The following is a 19,819-nucleotide window of genomic DNA, read 5'->3' on the forward strand; positions in this document are numbered from 1 at the left end:
GTTTTTTTATGTATTGACAATGATCTGCAGTACATGTGGATTTTAGTGCGGTATATATACATGCATGAACATATACTGTATATTAAGAGATCTGCTATTGCCTTTTCTTGCATGTTATATTCTGATTTCTGAAGTGAAATAAATCAGTTTATTCAGTATCTTTATCTTGTTTTCTCCTTTTCTATATATATATATATATATATATATATATATATATATATATATATATATATATATATATATATATATATATATATATATATATCCAAAAGAAATAAAATGAATATCTCAGTGTCCGGTAATCAATACTAATATATTAACCCATATTCAAGCAACGTCAAGGAATATGGGATTTTATCTCAGTGATACATGTGCATTGCCCATTTTAGATTGAGTATGTACTTCGCGGAATAATCCGGGTTGTGCATACCAGTTTTTTTTTGTTAGAAATGCCACAGTGACTATATATACTTGGTACGTGACGTAATTTCCTCCTTTCTAAGTAAGACGACAAGCACATGGGTAGGTTGGTTCAGGCGATACAATCATTTCAATTTTGGATCGATATTTTAAAAAAAGAAAATACGTTTTAGCCTGACAGTGTCTTCTCAAATAGACCACGTTTGTTCATTTTCACTGAAAGATTAAATCCGATTACGCATACTTTCATCGGATTGAAGGTAAACTAAGCCTATATATAGCGGTCTAATTTTCAAATGAATATTGCTATGAATTTAAAGCGGCTTTTACAAACGTATTATCACAGACCTGTATAAAAACTTCAAACTAGTACTTCAATCTTCATCACGAAAATGTAATTTCGGTGCCCAGAATAACAAATTTAACTTAGAATGTAATGAAGCCAGGAAGCTTGGAATGTCGACCTACAGTACAACACAAATTACAAAATGCCGACCGTGGGGAAATAACTCTTGCTTAAATCACTTGGATGAAAAACCATACATTTAAATAATTTATCCAATCACTGCCTCGTGTTGGGGTGGTCACGAGTAAGTGGCCCTCTTAGGCTGAAATAAAAACGTCTTATGCTAACAAGATTATACAAGCCGTTCTTTAGAAATATATAATTATACATTGATTCATAAAATAAATTCCATTTAACAAATTGCTATAAATAGACACAAGTTTATTTATTTATTTATTTTCTTTTTTTAGTACATAATTTCAATTAAAATTTTGGAAACGTACAAGCAAAGACAAGGGACATAATTCAAAAGGCCAACTTTAGGTAAGGGGTGGTCACGAATAAGTGGCCTTCTTAGGGTGAAATAATAAAATAAAAATAAGAAATAATAATAGGAAAACTTATCCGTATGTTCACAGGTGCATGGAATATAGCATGTTTCAGTCTAACACTTGCATAAGGTCAACGCAAGTGCATACGAATGCAAAGTCATTTAAATCTCATAACCAACGCCTTTACTGTCTTCTTGACTAAAACGAGCAGTCGTGCCATGCTTTGGAAAAGGGTTTTAAATCAGAATTTAAGTTATTAATTTATAAACGGGGACAAGAACTAACATACTTCGTATCGGAAAATCAAAATGGGGACGTTTTTCCGGGCAAGTGAGAGTAAGGGGTAGTTGAGTCAGGGGTATCAATTTTGACCCGATTACAAACGCCCATATCTCAAAATATCCCCAACCGGGACGATGCTCAAGATTATGGTTGCTCGCGTTCGATCACTTATTTTACCGACCCACTTCCATTTAACATTAACGCACACATAAACCCAAGGGAAACAACAGTTAACACTGAATAACTTTCGACACAGTTGATGTCATGTTTCGAAGACTCGCAGCACCATTTTCTCTAAAAACCTAAAACAGATGGGGCAAACGTATATACTGGTATTTATACATAAGGATGTAAGCTGTTAGGACTTTATTTTAGGGAAGCCTAATCCATAGACAAAATACTAGTATTTCCATATTATAATATGTTATACATTCTCTACATTAGTGTAATTGGTCGTTTACAAAATAAGCAGGTTAAGGTACAACACATCACTTATCTATATTAAAATATCAATATTTTTGCAGGATGGGCAGACACTTGCCTGTGTGCTCAAATAGATACACATTTGTACCTCTTCACATGGATAAAGCCCAGGGATTCACAACATGTTTAGGGTTCTTGGAGCTAGAAATAGACAGATTATGTAAATTCGATTCACAGCAACAAAACGCAAATCTTATCAGAACCCCCCCCCCCCCTTAAGGGCCATTCCGGGTAGCCGTGCATCAACCAGGCCTTACTGTAATATGCTTGGCATTAAATTTTAAATCTTGTCAATAGGTTACTAAAGCTAGATAACTAAACATTCATATGTGATTAATTCCAACTAACTTCAATGGGGTTATTTGAAGAATGATACTGAAGGGAGTTCTCGTGATACTCTACAGCTTTTCACCGACATCGGGGGTGAATCCATTAGAATAAAGGGAGTTCTCGTGATACTCTACAGCTTTTCACCGACATCGGGGGTGAATCCATTAGAATATGACTCCCTTTACATGTTAAAATAAATACCGAACATCCTGGAGATTTGGTTTTAAAAAAAAAGTTTAGGCTCAACGTATATATAGCCACAATGGGCTTGTAATAGTAATACGTAAAAAAAAAAAAAAAAAAAAAAAAAAAAAATTTAGGGTAGCCAATATCACATGAGCAGATCACATTATCCCCTTAGAAATTAACTGTCTCCGCCTAATTAGTGTGGGAGCAATCATGTCAATTGCCTATACCTGTAGCCGTCTTTTAGGATAAAGGGTAAAAAGTTACTCGAACGATTATACATTAAACTTTATAGCCGGGGATGAGAAAAGAGTACACAGGGATTTGGGGACTTTATACGTGCAGTCGGGGAACTACCTTATTTAAGGGTAACTTAAACATCGGTCAAGTTTTATACCCGGTATTTTCTTCTTTAAGTATGAGCGTCTTTAAGGGAATGGAAAATCTAACAGAAAGGGAAACACCTATTTCCATGTCTAGATCTTAAATAGGTATAATATCTCTCAGGCTCAATAAGCCCGTCATTATCGGTACTAATTATCAATCCCTCTTTAGCATTCTGATTTCAAATCATATGATTTCTAATGTTTAATCAATAAGCATAATTTGTTCTCAACGTTTACAATGAGGCATTAATTAGTTCTTCATACATACGTTCCCGGGAGAATATATACCATACAGGCCCACGGCCTGTGGTGCTCACATGCTGAGAACAGTTTAATGTAATTTCTTAATACAAGTGCTCTCACTACGCACATCTCTCGGTTGTGTTCAAGCATGCATACAAACTAGATGTTAGATAAGATTACGACAAATTTATTTGTTGGTACAAACAAGACTTGTTTATATGATTATGTCACTGAATTAACTTATTACCACTGCAGTAAAACTTTCCCTCTATTGCCCTGTAAAAGTCGAGAAAACGATAAAAAAAGTCATATTATATATTCCCTTTACTATCCATTGTTATGTATGTCCTGTAATCCGAAGTTGTTTTTTAAACTCATTGTACTTGGTTGCTAACGGTTGTGCAAGTCGTACATTTACAAATAATTCCACAATTTTAAATTTGAAAATTTGTGTTTATTATCCTTTGTACATTATTAACCCCCCCCCCCCCCTATATGTCCTTTTCAGCATCCTCGAACAAGATTCAATATCGTGCATAAACACCCAATAAAATAGTTCACAGATCTTGCAAAATATACTAGGTAGAAAAAGTTGTGGATATAATGTCCAACTGCCTATCCTTGAAAATATGTAATATACTGTCACATTATAAAGTCTGTCGCTTAAGTAAATTCAATCATCTTATCCCAACATCATGCCTCGATTCAATAGCAGGCAACACACAATGTTTTTGGTCAAAATCATTTGGCTGTCTTTAAGTTCCAAAAATTGCTGTGTTTTTCGATAAATAAGGGAAGTATTAATAAGGTAAGTAAAAAGGGGTACCTTTATCATGACCATAGCTACTTAAATAATTAGGGCAAAAATAAACTTAACTATAAATGGCGCTGGTTAGTGGTGACAGAGGTGGGGAATGACGACCCGTCACCAATTTGTGTGACAGTTATTGGTGGCGGATGCTCTTACGAGCATGTGGCGTTATCGTCAACCCCACCTCACATGAACGAGTGCTGTTGTTAACTCGTATGACATATTGTGGCGCTATTTGCGCATTTGTGGCACTATTTGTGCATTTGTGGCGCTATTTGCGCATTTGTGGCACTATTTGTGCATTTGTGGCGCTATTTGCGCATCTGTGGCGCTATTTGCGCATTTACTTTTATTTTAAACATTGATAAAGCAAATCTCAACATTTTTAGTACCTGGATATGTTAATGGGATATTGCACCATTGAACAATATGGTAATGATTTAACATTGATGACATTGTTAATGGGATATTGGCCCAGTGTATCATATTGTATTGATTTTACATTTTTGATGGGACATTGGCCCATTCATTTGACATGGATACTATCTAAATGGGATATTGGCCCATTGTATCCATTTTGCGTGGCGTTGTGCATTTGCGAAATTTACCCAGTGCACAATATTTAGCCCATTTGGGGCCGCCACTTTTGTTGTTATTGTTGGGGAGACGACCCGGCGGCCGCTCCCAAATTTGTCATATGTCACCGCGACCAGATACGCCAAACTTCAAATAAATCCTATCAAACTAATATCAAGCGTTATTTTATATATAACATCTGAGATAAATAAATATTATTGGTCATTAATAATAATATATATATATATTATTGGTCATTAAATTTCATGTATGTGATAAGATATTCATGTATTGTCTAAATAATGTGTCGTGTAGATTTATTTATTCATTTTGTTTGTTTGCTTGAGGATAATAATAATAATAGGGGGAATCCTGTCCTCAAGCACCAGTGATGAAATAATGTAGGACCAATTTTAAATGTTACCGTGGAAACAAGAAAGTTTACGAGGGCTGTTCAATAAATACACGTCCTGAGCTCTATGACATACAATATAGAAATCATATGACATTAAGCTTGACTTTTTCTCATGATTGAATCTTTAATGAATTGGTTACAATTTATTATTTGACCACTTTTCATCACAGAGTTTCATTGCAATAAGCTGGAAAACCACTTGAAGGCTATTCAAAATACTGCATTGAAAATGAATGGTAAAGAATCAGTAAACAAGAGCGAAATTAAACGCTTCATAAAAGTTGCTGTAAAACTCGTTAAGAATCCCGCCAAAAAATATTCCCTGAAATATTTGAAATTTACAGCAATTAATGTCTGTTTTATAGACACGTGAGCAGCTACGTGGATTTCAATGAATAAAAATTATATAATGAGCAGCAAAAATGGTGCCGTCCTTGGCGACAAATATAACAACAACCAATGTAATGTTTGCGAAAATTCAACAAATAATCACTGATGATGTTTGATTGAATTTAAGACACATAGCAAACTTGATAGGCATCATTTTGTGGGTAGTTTACATTGTTTTAAAGAAACATTTGATAGTAAAAAAAGCTTAGTGGTCAATGATCACCCCATCTTTTGAGAAATTAGTGAAAACAACAGCGTATAAGAATATCTAAACAATTATTTTTAAAAATCGAAAATTGAAGTTATCCATGTTTGTCTGAACTTCAAACAGATATAGTGAAACTTGATTTCATTGCTTTAAACCCTTGAAACAAATTTACAATAAGATGCACTTGGCAAAAACAGCCAAGGTCTGAAGAAAGCAATGAATTTCCATAGCACAAAAATAGTTTCATATGTCATTTTCTTAAATGTTAGTAGTCTTGTTGTTCAAATTCTTATTCGGGGATGCAGTTCAATTTCTGGAGAAGTCTAGAAAATAAAGTTTTGCCAAAAAAAAAATCGAAAGGTTTATGAGAGGATGGAACCAAAATCAGGAAACCACTACATTAAATTTCGTCAAAACAGCGTCCAAACCTACAGACCATGAGGAGTATAGTAGTTTTGGGGATAAACAGAAAGTTAATATTTTGTCAAATCAACAATATTCGCCAGATCTTTCACCCTTTCACTTGTTTCATTTTTCCAAACTTGAAAAAAATCACCTTTCAAAAAGAAGAAACAAGTCAAGGAAATCATAGGATCTGCCATGTTCCAGTATGCAAAAGGCAGTACTCAAAAATGTGTTTTAAAAACAATCAAAAATTGAATAAAAATGTTACGGACATGCGTTTCAATTCAAAAAGAATATTTAAGAATAATCATTAAGGCTAAATCCCTGAAAAGCGTTTTTTGTTGCTTTCCTAGCACAGAGGACATTATTTATTGAACAGCCCTCATAAATGGATATTTTTCGCCACTTTAATAATAATGTTAACTATATATAATCTATTCGGTATCTGGTGTTTCAATATCGAAAGAAGCTGCCGTTGCCATAGAAACTAGAGGTACTGTGAGAAATGAGCTCATTAATGATACCCCCCGCCTCCCGTATGATTATAATGGAAAAAGTACATGTTTTGCTGTGGCCGGAAAACCCAAAATATGTGTCGGATCAAAAAATAAAATAAAAGGTGCTCAATGGCAATATGTTATAAAGATTCTGTGAAAGTTTCATTAAATTTCACTCAGTGGTTTAAGAGGAGTTGCGAATAAGAGATGGGTACCCCAAAGCGTAACAGACGGACGGACATACCGATTACAGTATACCCTTCCACTTTTCAAGAGGGGGGTATAATAAAAGTAAATCATGATCAATCATAGCTAAAAATTGAAATTTTGCAAAAATTCGAAATGCATTATCAGTATTACACAATTGGGGTCGAGGGGACATACTTAAAAATGCTTCTGCTTATCTTTTCGTTTTGGTTCCCCTCTTTCTCCCTTGAAGAGTTACATATACTCTATTAAATTTCTTACAAAATAATGTATATATTTGAAACCTATCAATATTATATATTTTATGATTTTAAAAACTACAGGGCCTGATGAGCATCAAGTTTTGCAATATATAATTTGAATAGAATTGAATGGCTAATTTTGCAATTTAATATTATAATACCTGAAATGAATTTAAGGTTCTGAATAAATTTATTAATGTATTGAAATAATCTATGTATTTAATATATATAAAATTATTGGCGATTCTTAAATACATGTACATCGAAATAACTTTTATTTTAATTAAAAATAAGTTGACTTTTATAAAAATTTAATGGAAATAACTAAATGTAAATAAGATTAAAGGTTCACATTAATATGAACTTATGACGAATTGATTGTCGATTCGATTTAGGAGAAATCCAACTGCCATGAGAAAATAAGAAGTGAATTTAGTCTCAAGTGTGATATTCCATAAAGGGGGGGGGGGGGTGCTAGAGATTGATCCTGTGCGAGATATTAAAATACCACAAACGCCAATCTCAAAACGTGAGAAAAGTACAATCTGCTTGCCAAGTTTGGAAAAATGTCCATTCCGAAGTTGTCCGTCCCACTGTCTTTTTTTTTTTTTTTGGATAAAACTAAAAATCATGGAATGAATCCTACTTTGAGAAATTACAGACTATTTCAAAAAATATTTTCAATTAAAAAAAAAATTGAATAAGATAATGCATTGATTCAAAGCAAAATAGATTAATTCGATTGACAAACTTAGGTATAAGGAGGAATGCCACACCAACTTTTTATTTTATAGATCGCTGAGTCAACCTTTTTAAACAATGGTTTCAGCACTGAAAGACCGACATTAGCTCTTCATTATTTTATATGAATTTTTTTGTATTTTTTCAAAGAAAATTAAAAAAAATTATTTACAACCAAATTAGATGCTTTCTTGTAAAAATTTTGCTGTAAATGAATGCATCACATGAATACCTAATAAAATATGTTAAGTAAAGCTGTATAGATGTTACAAATTTTTAGATAAAAAAATATTTATGAAAATAAAACACATAATTTGTGAATATTTTTAAACTTGTGGTTAAAATCTTCTTAAAACCAGTCACAACTGGGGAGAACATGTTCGTTAATCATACTTATAAAAGAAATTGAAACGAAATGGCCAAATTTTAGAGAAATTATTTTTTTTTAAATTTTGACCAATCCCGATCAAAATTAAACCGATCCCAACTATAACTGTACAATTAATGGAAATAAATAACATTTCCCCAAGAACACTAGTCTGATTAGGCGTAATTTATGTTAAAGCATTATTGAACCTGACAATAAAATAGATTTCTTTATTGTAAATACATGAAGAGGCCATAAATTAGCATTTTATTCATTTTGTGTTAATTTAGATCGGGATCAATTTAATTTTGGTCGGGTTAGATCCAAATATTAAAAAAATTAATTTCTCTAAAATTTCTCAATTTCATTTCAATTTCTTTTTAAAATATGATTAACAAACATATTGTCCCCAGTTGTGACTAATTCTATGGTGTTTTTAACCACAGATTTAAAAAATATTTACAAATAATGTGTTTTATTTTCATAAATAATTTTTTATAAAAAAAATTAAAAAGTCGAATGCCATATACGACAGCCAACTGCTTACTGCCAACTGCCGACTGCTTTCTGCCAACTGTCAGCTGCTTACTGCTAACTGCCACACATATTTGAATAAATTTTATTTTTATATCGCTATTTATGTAAATTTAAAAAAAAAGGCGCGGATCTATAGGAACATTTTTTCCAAGAGGGTCACTCTGGTAAAAAAAATCCAACCCAGAAATTTCTTGACAAGAAAAAAATACCTTTCCTAAATATGAAAATTTATTTCGGCCGGGGAGAGGGGTTTCTTATGCGTCATACCTTCATGTGTATGACATTTTTCTTACCAACTTAACACGAATCCACATTTTCGGTTGGGGAGGGGGGAGGGGGTTCCAAGGTCCCTTTTAGTTGATTTAATTAAATTATTTTATATATTAAATAACTTTTAGTTGGTTTAGTTTGTGCATTAAATAACTTTACAAATTTGACAAGCAAAAAAAAAAAAAAAAAGGAAATAGCCCAAACTCGGGGGATGGGGGGGGTAGGTGGCTAACTTTTTCAAGGTCAACTACCTTTCACTTACATTTTTTTCCACACAATACTACATATCCTTGATATCATTATACTATGGTAAGAAAATACATTTTCAATATTAAAAGTAATGTTGGGAAAAAAAGTGGGGGGGGGGCAGGCCCCCCTGGCCCCTCTGTTGCTACGTCCCTGTAATATTTTACATGCATATATCTGGAGGGGGGGGTATTTAAAATTTGTACAGTCAGACGTTAAATAAACTAGACGAACTATCGGTATAACTGACCTTGGACCCTCCACTTAGAAAACGCCGATCAAAAGTAAATGTAATGTTGGGAAAAAAAGTGGGGGGGGGGCAGGCCCCCCTGGCCCCTCTGTTGCTACGTCCCTGTAATATTTTACATGCATATATCTGGGGGGGGGTATTTAAAATTTGTACGGTCAAACGTTAAATAAACTAGACGAACTACCGGTATAACTGACCTTGGACCCTCCACTTAGAAAACGCCGATCAAACATTTATATCTCTTTGTTTGTACAAATGAAATATATTTTATATGCATAGATCTAGAGAGAGGGGTCCGGAACACCCCTCTGAAATTTGTAAAGTTATTTAATGCACAAACTAAACCAACTAAAAGTTATTTAATATATAAAATAATTTAAATAAATCGGAACCCCCTCCCCACTCCCCAACCGAAAATGTGGATTCGTGTTAAGTTGGTAAGAAAAATGTCATACACGTGAAGGTATGACGCATAAGAAACCCCTCTCCCCGGCCGAAATAAATTTTCATATTTAGGAAAGGTATTTTTTTCTTGTCAAGAAATTTCTGGGTTGGATTTTTTTTTACCAGAGTGACCCTCTTGGAAAAAATGTTCCTATAGATCCGCGCCTTTTTTTTTTAATTTACATAAATAGCGATATAAAAATAAAATTTATTCAAATATGTGTGGCAGTTGGCAGTAAGCAGCTGTCAGTTGGCAGTAAGCAGTAAGCAGTAAGCAGTCAGCAGTCAGCAGTTGGCAGTACGCAGTTGGCTGTCGTATATGGCATTCCATATCTTTATAACTTTTTTTCTTTATTAAATATCGCTGAAAGTAGAAATAAATAAACTTTATATTGAAATATTTCAATTAAGTTTTATTTATGAAACACGGAATGTTACATCACCAGACACAGAATTCCTGTGTAATGCTACGTGTATATAGATTTTTGACATCTAGGGTATTGGGGGTCTCCAGGTAAATAACAGCACTGTTACTTGGACCACTCCCCCTCCTCAGGTAACCGTACGGTAAAAAAAATTGGGTCTTTAACTTCGGTTTGTTGGTCGAATTAAAGTCGGGATCGAAATACGTAATTTATTTATTTACATCCGGGCAGTTTGTATCCAAAGCAATACACAACATTCTTCGGGCGACAAGTTTTAATGGTATCTTTTTGAAGGAATAAACTTGATAGCAGCACCAAAATGAGTCGAGGGACAAATAGCATTTTAAGTGAAATAGAATGGGATGAAGGTTTAAGTATGCCTGTGGCAAATGCCGAGAACAAGGCGCTCGAAGATCAGGTAATGCTGCATGGATACCCACCTTAATTGTAATTTATTTATAAACAAAAAATAAAACAGTGTCTGTAAAATTCAACAAAAGTCACCCATTTCATTTTGCATATTTCTTTAAAAAATGTTTCATTGAAATTTTAAGTCAAGAAGTTTGAATTTATTAAAAGTGACAAAAATTAGCTTGATAGAAGACTCATACTCATGAAGTGCTTTAAAAAAAAAATCAACTTTACCTTGAATTGTAGATACAAGATAAGCAAAAGAAGGTCGTAGGTGCTACAAATGAACTGGAAGAGTTTGATGACCGTATACATGCTATGTATGAACATCTCAAAAATGTTCGACAAGAACTCCAACACACACAGGTTAGCATCTCATATATTACTTTTTTACAACCATCCATCTTTTAAACCTTTTTCATGTTAATGATGTACATACAGTTGATTTCATAATATGTTGACGGTGTGACCATTATGGCAAGCACAGATATTTAATTTAGATTGGGTTCATCAAACCGCACCATCACGTCTAGACTCTGACATCATATGACGTCGTATGCAAGTTACATTACCAAAAAAAAACCTGAACAGTGCTGAAAGTAAATGAAAAACGTTTCCTTTACTATTTAATTGTCTTCAATATTTATCCATTAACTCAGGATGTGCTAACTTTTAGTTAAACTTTTGCTGCTATTCTCACGAGAACATAGCTTTAACAAGTGATGCATTGTGGGTCAAAAAAACTGAGGAAAAAAATTCTGATGAATGAATGTGCAGAGTCCGAATTTTATCTTTGCCTGGACATTGCTTTAAGAACTTGCAGTGATGAGTGTCACTTTGGGACGCTCGCTTTAATTTTATTATAAGAAAGGAGTCCCTTGTCATTTTCAATTATTTGACATTATTTTCACAAACATCAGGGCCTTACCAGTGCACGTAAAAAAGAAATTGAGACAGAGAACCACATGTTGATGATAGCTGAGAGAGAAGAAGGGCGTTTGAAGCAGGAGGTCAGGAAACTGGAAAAAGAACTTGAAGAATTAAAGGAGAAAAAGAATGTATTTGAGGTACAGTATTTTAATGATGCTTTATTGCAATGCTAAAAAATTACTATCTACTCGATAAAGATGATTAAAATTACATAATAATATTTATAACTTAATGTGCAAATTATAGCCATGCACTTTTTCATTTTGAAATGCTCACTTCATCTTTGAGTTTTTTTTCCTCTTTTGGAGGGAAAGGGTTATTATTCAGATAAGTAATCATGAATTTGTGTACTTATCAATATATGTAAGTCACAACAGATTTACCTTTCTCTTCCCAGAATAATATTTTCAAGCAAACCCAGAAGTTAGAGGAGATGAAATCCCAGATGAATTGGGACCAACAGGCTCTGGAGGCGTGGTTAGAGGAATCGGCCAGGAAAGACGAGGATTCCATGACCATTCAGAAATACACACGTCAAGATGAGAGCAAAATCAAGGTATGTGCCTGTAATATCAAACATAATAGTGTCTGAATTTTGATCATATAATATTTTATTTACTTCTATTGTTTCTTCATTAATATCATAAAAAGTGGAGAAAATCTAGTAGCTTTCAATGATGTTTTTACATAAATATATATAGACAAATTAAAATTTTTAGAAGTAATGAATGTCTCTAATGCAAGTTTAAGCCATTAATTAATGATTTTTGTTTTGATGAATTATTTAGGAATTATCCCTAAGAATGGAGAGGCTGACTGATGAATCCAAGCAGAAGAAGCATGTCCTTGAGCATGAGACAACAGAAACTCTAACAGCTCAGATAGAACTGGACAAAACTGCAGAGGACTTCAGGAAAGCTCATCAAGAGCGTCAAAACCTGATTGAACAGTGGGAACATACTATTGAACAAATGCAGCGCCGTGACAAAGAAATGGATCTCCTTGCAGCGGTTTGTTTAATTTATTTTTGTTTGAATTATAAATATATGCTCAAGTGACATACATGTAGATTTCTAAAACATAATTTCTAACGAATTTTTTAAGTTTAAGTCACAGATTGATAGGAAAGAAAAGTGTGTCTACTTTTCCAATATACATGTACTTTTTTCCACAAAAAATATTCTTCATTTTATGATGCAATTGAAAAAAAAGTAAAATTTTTGGCTTGAGATTAGCCGCATATCAAAGCTCACTGATCTAAAAAAAACTTGGTCGGACAACCAGGTTATTAGTTCCAATATTTTTTTGGTTTGGATCTGCGGCTAGTTTGGACCTTGGATATTGGCTAGGAAAAAAATAGTTACATGTACATTGTTAAAAAAATCTACAATCTTAAAATGTCACTTTTGAATTTCTGTAGAAATTGGCAAGAGTAAAAGCAGAAGTAAGAAAGAGAGAAGAAAGTATAAAAGAAAAACAGCAGTTCTTAGAAAATGAAATAGAAAACAATAAAGAACAAGAAAAGAAGATTTCCTTGGCTGAGAGGTTGTCAGCAAAGTTCAGAATTGACTACCAGGAGGCAGAGACTCAGAGAGTTCAGTTCCAGGATGAGGTAAAAGTGGTTCTCATGCTTGGTTAAAGAAATATACGATTAAGCTTCGATCTTACTAAAATAAAAATTTATTTTTTCATGTCCTTGTGAAAGAATTTTTTAAAAGTATATTTTCTTCTAGATTTAAAATTGATGCTTAAATTATTTTCCAAGTTGACAATTTAAAAAAAAATTATTTTCAGTTGGATGCGTTGAAGCGTACTGTCGATCGCACTGCCACTGATCTTGAAGTCACAAGGTCACAGGTCTCCCAGCTGAAAAAAGATGTTCAAGAGAAAACAAACAAGTAATTAGAGATAAGTTTATGTCATTCATGAAAATAATGTATACACTTTATTGACATGACTTTAAAAATGAATCAGAATAAGCTAAAATCTGTAAAACTTTTTGTAGACTGCAGATGGCAAAAGATTTGAGAGAAACATTAGTAGAAAAGTTAAAAATAGCAACAGAATCCACGCTGAGCGCAGAGGAGCGAGCGGCTCGCATGGATGAAATGTTGGAGGAGGAAGAAAAAGTTCAGAGGGAGTATGATCAGAAACTGAAAGCATTAAGGGATCTTCAGTTCCGTAAAACTCAGGAACTTCACGAATGTAAAGTGACAGAGAGGAACACAGAGGCTGAAATCCAGGTCAGATGAAAGAGTAGTTACCAAGACTGTGTTTTAACATACTAGTTTTAAAAAGTTTCCTATTTCAAATTTCATGTTTTTACAGTGATTTTTTTCTTCAAAAAATAAATATTAACATCATTTCAGTAATAAATCTTCTTATATATTTCCAGGGAAGTCAAGCTGCTATTCGTAATCTGAACAGCAAAATATCCAAAGTGGACACCGATGCCCTTAAACAGCAGGAAATCATATACAACCAGGTACACATACATATTTGTTGTAAACGAAGAAACTATAGGAGGTGAATTTTTTTCCAAAGAAAAATGTTTTAGTATGTGCCTAAATTGAAAATCTCATACATTTTGTTTTTTTTCAGGACTTTGCAGTTCAACAATTGGAGAGAAGAATCAACAGAATGCAAGGAGAAAGAAGCAACGAGGAAAAAGTTGCCCTGGAGGCCAAAATTAAGGACCTGAATGACGATTTAGAACAGAGAAATAACACGCACACACTGCTGACACTGCAGCTCAAAAGACTGCAGGTTTGTTTATTTCTAGTTAAAATTTATTTAGCCTTACTATTCAATAAAAGCAAGATATATATTCAAATGTCTTTATACTAGTCTTGGGTGATTAAATCTTAGATTTTACAAAATCACGGACCTCATTACATATATAGAGAAATATTGAGTTCTCTCATATTCAGAAGAAGAAACATAGCAGTTGAAATTCTATTGTATTTTTTTTCAGGATGACATCCGCCGTGTGAAGAGAGACTTGGAGAAGTCAGGAGCTGAGAAGTGTGATCTGACCAGTAAAATAGAGGAGATAAATCTGTACAATGACAGCTCAGAGAAGGAACTGAGGAAGATCATCAGAAACAAACAGGTAGGTGGACAGAGAAATAGTCAAAAATGTGGAACCAAAAAATAATGTCATTAAAAAAATTGTGGTTGAATGGTTGATGTAAAAAGTGTATTTTTTCTCTCTGTAGGATATGATGGTTGATCAGAATATCCTTAAGCTGGAAATCAAGAGACTGAGAGAAATGCTGAACTCCAAGGCAGATGAAGTGTTTAATCTGGAGAAGAGAAGGCTCCAGCTGGAGACGGTAATGTCCCTTTAGTTTTGTCAACAAAAAATGATGTACATTTCACTGTAAACATTTGTCAAGCCAATGTTAATAAGTTAAAATCAAATTAATCATTAATAATAAATATATAAGTTTGTTTTCAAAAAAAAAATAAATCATAGTATGTACAAGCAAATTAAATAAAAAATTGATGGATTGGTTGACATATTACTTGCTGAGAATTTTATGAACCTGAGTTGTGTGTAATTGAGCTTGTTTCTAAAGGCCATGAAAGAAAGGCGACAGGAGATAGGTATACACAAGGAGATGTTGGACGCTCAGTTCCGAGCAGCTGCAGCCGAAAGGCAGCAGATCAGTGCCGAATTACACGAACGAATCTCAAAGATTGAAAAATTAAGAAGCAGGTCTGTTTTCTATTGCATTTGAAGAAGGCTGTTTTAACGCTAGCTTTGATAGTTAAAAGGAGTGCTACAAATTTATTTTCTTATAATCAATTTTTGCTGAAGAATGTCATTTGGCTTTGAACAAAAGTTTCTTGAAAAAGTTGAGTCAAAACTGCTTAAGGTCCCCTTTTAATGCCCAAAGCTAGCATTAGGCAGCCATTTTATGTGATATTTAGATTAAAGTTGTTTATAATAATTTCTATCAGGCCATGAAAGAGAGACGACAAGAAATATTTATCCATAAAGAGATGCTAGAGGCTCAACATCGTTCTGCAAACACAGAACGCCAACAAATAAGTGCAGAACTGCAGGAAAGAATCGCTAAGATTGATAAATTAAGGAAGAGGTTTGTCAGAGAATGACTTAAATCTTAGCATGGCTGCATGTGTCAATCTCTCTGAATCTTCACTCAACCTTTAGTCAATCTTCTTGAATTCAAAATTCCCACTCTAAGCTATAATATCTAAGTGAATTGTGTATATGAGCAATTTCAAATTCTTACTAAGCATTTCTCAACTTAACTTGTATATTTCTCACCCATTCCTCTGTCCTCTTTTATGAATGGTAGTAGAAATGTTACTCCTCTCTATGGGACTTTCAAAATTTGACTTGCATGTCTAAATTCCTTTATACCTGGTATTAATAATTAACATTCTACATCTTGTGTATGAACCTGCATGTCATGTCTTTTGATGTAGATCTGTCTCTCTTTTATAAATATATATTTATAATAACTGCTTACTTATTTCTGTCTTAGTCTAGTAAAACTTAATGTGATTGTTTTTAGACTTTTTCAAAATTATTTCATGTACTAGTATGTGTACTATTGTCTATAAATTTTAGTTTTCAAATGTTCACGTTTCAAAATGTTCAAATACATATCTATTTCAGTGCTTCATTTTCATTTAAGATTCATAAAAAATTAAATGAGCTCTTAGTTTGTCTCATGATTATTTAAGTTACATAAGATAATTAAGAAATATTCAGAAGTTGGAGAGCAGTATCAAAGTTTTAATCTATACAAGCACTTGATTTTTATGTAAGAGATGTACAGATATATACCATAGATAACTTGTTAAATGCTCATTCGTTGCTTGTGTTATCCAGGTATGAAATCCTGATGGTATCCATGGCACCACCAGAGGGAGAGGAGGAGAGATCTCAGGCCTATTATGTCATCAAGGTAAAGTATTTACCTGCTAGTCTCTAGTGTAGATTATCTGCCACTAAGCTCTTGTTAATACATTCATTTTTTTCTTCAAAAATAGTGGTACGGGCATTTGTTAATATATTTTGCAGCCAATTGGTATATCTTTTTTCTGAAATCTAAATATTGTATAAGTAGGAAATTGTATGAATATAATTGTTGGGATCAAGGATATTGACTGGATATGTCCCTACAGATGCTGTTGAAATTGTAATATACATGTATTTGGATCTTGATACTTTTGATATGAATATTGTATGGATCTGGGTGCTCTATTTAGGCTGCCCAAGAGAAGGAGGAGCTACAGAGACAGGGAGATGATCTGGACGCCAAGATCAGGAAGGCTGAGAAGGAAATCCGAGCCCTGGAAAACACCCTTAAACTGATGAACAACCGTAATGAGACGTACAGAAAAAGCTTCAATAAAGTCACAGAGTCCAGTAAGTAGTTGTTACGTAGGAGTTAAAATTATTTAAAAAAGCAGTCCATTCTACAATGTCAATGTGTCTGGAAAATACAAGTTTTATCTGTCTTTCTGCATTCATATTGGTTCTAACTGAGAATCTATCTTACTGAGACAGGTTATAGTAATGTTTGCAAATTGATTGGGAATTTTTAGCACAAAAAATGTGCACTTTTGTATATGTACTGTGTTAAAGATGTGTGATGTATTTTTGTAGGTGATGAAATGGAGGAGAAAGCTCAGCTGGAGGAGCAGATGAGGGCCGTAATGGATAAATTTAAATACAAGAGACGTCAGATCCGCGAACTACAGGAGGACCTACAGACAATGAGTAACACGCTGGACAACCTCAACAGGGACGAACAGGCCTATGAGGAAATGATCGAGGAAAAAGAGGTCAGGAGTCACTCAATACATGGCGTCTTATTATAGGAAAATATTTCTAGAACTTATGTGAATATGAGATAGATGACAAAGTATTCATGGTTCAGTAGTTATTTAGACAGAAATTATTATGTACTATTTGTATTTACAGAATAAGAGGTTGCAGTTGAACAAGGAGCTTGATGACCAGAGATCTAAGCTGGAAAGAGTTGCCAAGCAGGTAAATAAATGTTTCTTGTTTAGGTACATGTACAATGTAGAATGGGAGATAATTCAAATGGAGTACATGTATATTAGGGCTTCTTTGTTTGGATATGACAATGTATGATTTTTGTTATTGCTATACATTTTAGAATTCAAAGTATGCCCGAGAACTTAGATCAGCCAAGAAATCAAAAGGAGAGACAAATGAAGAGGTTTGTTTTAATTTTATTCAGCAAAATACAGTTCTTTTATAGCAAAAATTTCTATATTTTCAAAATTTTTATACTATTGGTTTTGTTTTGAATGTTCATTTCAATTCTTTTAACAGAAAGATTTTGATGTCCGTGAATTGCGAGAGTTTAACAGACAGGCAATGCAACAGATAGGAGATGTCATACAAAAGCACCCTGACATAAGTGAAGCTGTCAACATGTATTTCTCCCAGGTTGTATTTTTTGGCCAAACTCATCACATATTTTATAGATCTAATCTGTAGCCATTGCATGGCTGATTGAAGTGCATCGTGATTTGGTATAAGTTATGTGGGGAAATACTGCCAGAAATTGGATTCAGTGTTAGAAAAATAATATCTGATGTTTTGCTTGTTTAGGCCAACCTACCTCCCCCGACCCCCAGTGGCCGTCAGCCAGGAAGTGCCCGTAGTAGTCTAGGGTCAGTGCGCAGTGGCTCCAGCATCAAATCTCCCAGTGGTAGTGGACGACCCACACCTGTACAGATTGGAGCAGACTTCGGAGGTAGATATGAATTCAGAAATCTTCTACAGTAGTTCTTAAGAATTCTCCTAGCATTAAAAACTCCACTGGCAAAATATAATTTCTAGTATCAAGTACATGTATGTATTAAAATGATTTAGATGTATTTTTCATGGTAGAAAAATCAAATTTTCACATCTGTGCAATGATACGTGCAGTGCATGAGGAATATGAATCTGATAGATATTTCTGTTTTTTTTTTTAGCGGTTCGCTCCCCTGCTAGTTCACGTAGTTCCAGTTCCATGGGAAGTGTGAGGAGTTCCGGAAGCCGAGCCGGAACAGGTCGACGATAAAGAACACTGCCGTCCCTAACAGAAGTCCGTCCAGGATGTCATAGTGACTGTGATATATTAACTAATGGAAATAATTCAAAATACTTGATAACTGAGTGGTTTCACCGATGTTGATGATGGAAATGTGTGAAAGTTGGTGAGGTAGAGAGAACAAGAGAACTACTGTTTTTTATTGAATTTTTCTGTTGTACATTTAAATTTGCTGGTAAATTAATTCTTAATAAATGTTTATGTACACATGTACATGTTTTTTTTTAAATTTCTATTTTTTCTCTATAAAAGAAAAAAGTTTCATTAATTAAGACTTTCTTAATCAGAATTTACTAAAGTTAAATTAAAGAATAATATATTTTGTTAAAGCCGTACATCAATTAAGTCAGAAGAATCTAACGCAAGCTTCAGACGGTCCTGTTAATATTGCCCAAGATAAAATTGTGACTCTAATGAGTCTGGGACAGTTTCTAATAGAAAAAAGAAAAACAGTAGACGCAAAAATCAATGCTTTTAAATGCCGCCAGACTTTTGTGAGAATAAAACACAAAATCCAATTAGAAAGTGATTAAGAGGACTGACAGTTTTGTGGAATTCACGAGCCCTTTTTAACGGAGGGTTTTCAATGTTGATCCCAGATTACACGATAAAGTCCTAACAAAACCCATCGCCGAGAGCTCGCTAGCAGGCCAATTTTACACAAGTATGAATGACGGAAGGTGTTAGGCTGGAATTTGGCTGCTCTTATTGACATGTTCAGTTCACATATTTGGAGTAAACATTCAATATAAGTCAGATTATCTCCAAAGAATTCGTTCATGCATAGATTTAAACCTCTCCTCTGCGCATCCAGTATTTATACTTTTCTGTTTATAAGCGTTGCGTGCTGGTGTTTAAATTAAATATTTGATTTTGATACCTTTATCAACTTGCAATTATGGTTTGGACAACGAATTTTTAAAGGAATACCATTTCATGAACCTAGGAAACCGAAGTGATGAGCGTTAATTATACTTAGATGTACATGTGCTGGGTTTCTTCTTATTTAGCCAGGTGAGTTAAACATTTCTATAGGTTTTTCTCAATTTTAAAGCAGTTAGATTTTTTTAAAAATCACACCTTATTTACCAGCAGAGGAAAATTAATCGAAGGTAATGTAGAAGTTGATCATTCATGTCCTTATGGAGACTTAATTTCCTTAAGT

At 33.7% G+C, this 19,819-nt stretch overlaps 1 protein-coding gene across 2 annotated transcripts; it reads left to right on the top strand.

Annotated features, from left to right (window-relative positions):
* The first annotated feature begins 10,433 nt into the window (after positions 1 to 10,433).
* On the top strand, positions 10,434 to 18,867 carry LOC134253815 (coiled-coil domain-containing protein 39-like). 2 transcript variants are annotated; one of them, XM_062736411.1, is made up of 21 exons: positions 10,434 to 10,616; positions 10,856 to 10,975; positions 11,530 to 11,676; positions 11,937 to 12,095; positions 12,328 to 12,549; positions 12,960 to 13,151; positions 13,334 to 13,437; positions 13,545 to 13,782; positions 13,935 to 14,024; positions 14,141 to 14,305; positions 14,514 to 14,651; positions 14,758 to 14,874; positions 15,121 to 15,260; positions 16,407 to 16,482; positions 16,787 to 16,946; positions 17,187 to 17,365; positions 17,505 to 17,573; positions 17,707 to 17,769; positions 17,886 to 18,002; positions 18,168 to 18,312; positions 18,536 to 18,867. In XM_062736411.1, exons 1-21 carry the CDS (start codon positions 10,518 to 10,520, stop codon positions 18,622 to 18,624), a joined length of 2,829 nt encoding a protein of 942 aa, XP_062592395.1. In that variant the 5' UTR covers positions 10,434 to 10,517; the 3' UTR covers positions 18,625 to 18,867. The 2 variants fall into 2 exon arrangements, with proteins under 2 accessions (XP_062592395.1, XP_062592394.1); XM_062736410.1 differs by lacking the exon at positions 15,121 to 15,260 and adding an exon at positions 15,506 to 15,645.
* Positions 18,868 to 19,819: the final 952 nt, after the last annotated feature.

Source organism: Saccostrea cucullata, unplaced genomic scaffold, assembly GCF_032062105.1.
Source record: "Saccostrea cucullata isolate Sc308-1 unplaced genomic scaffold, CSIRO_AGI_Scuc_v1 ctg112, whole genome shotgun sequence".
In the NCBI taxonomy this organism is placed as follows: domain Eukaryota; kingdom Metazoa; phylum Mollusca; class Bivalvia; order Ostreida; family Ostreidae; genus Saccostrea; species Saccostrea cuccullata.

Excerpts from the sequence above, each read along its gene's own strand:
- LOC134253815 (XM_062736411.1), top strand. The coding sequence starts at position 10,518 with ATGAGTCGAGGGACAAATAGCATTTTAAGTGAAATAGAATGGGATGAA. Across the intron at positions 12,550-12,959 it reads AAATGGATCTCCTTGCAGCG|AAATTGGCAAGAGTAAAAGC; the intron begins GTTTGTTTAATT and ends GAATTTCTGTAG. Across the intron at positions 18,313-18,535 it reads GATTGGAGCAGACTTCGGAG|CGGTTCGCTCCCCTGCTAGT; the intron begins GTAGATATGAAT and ends TTTTTTTTTTAG.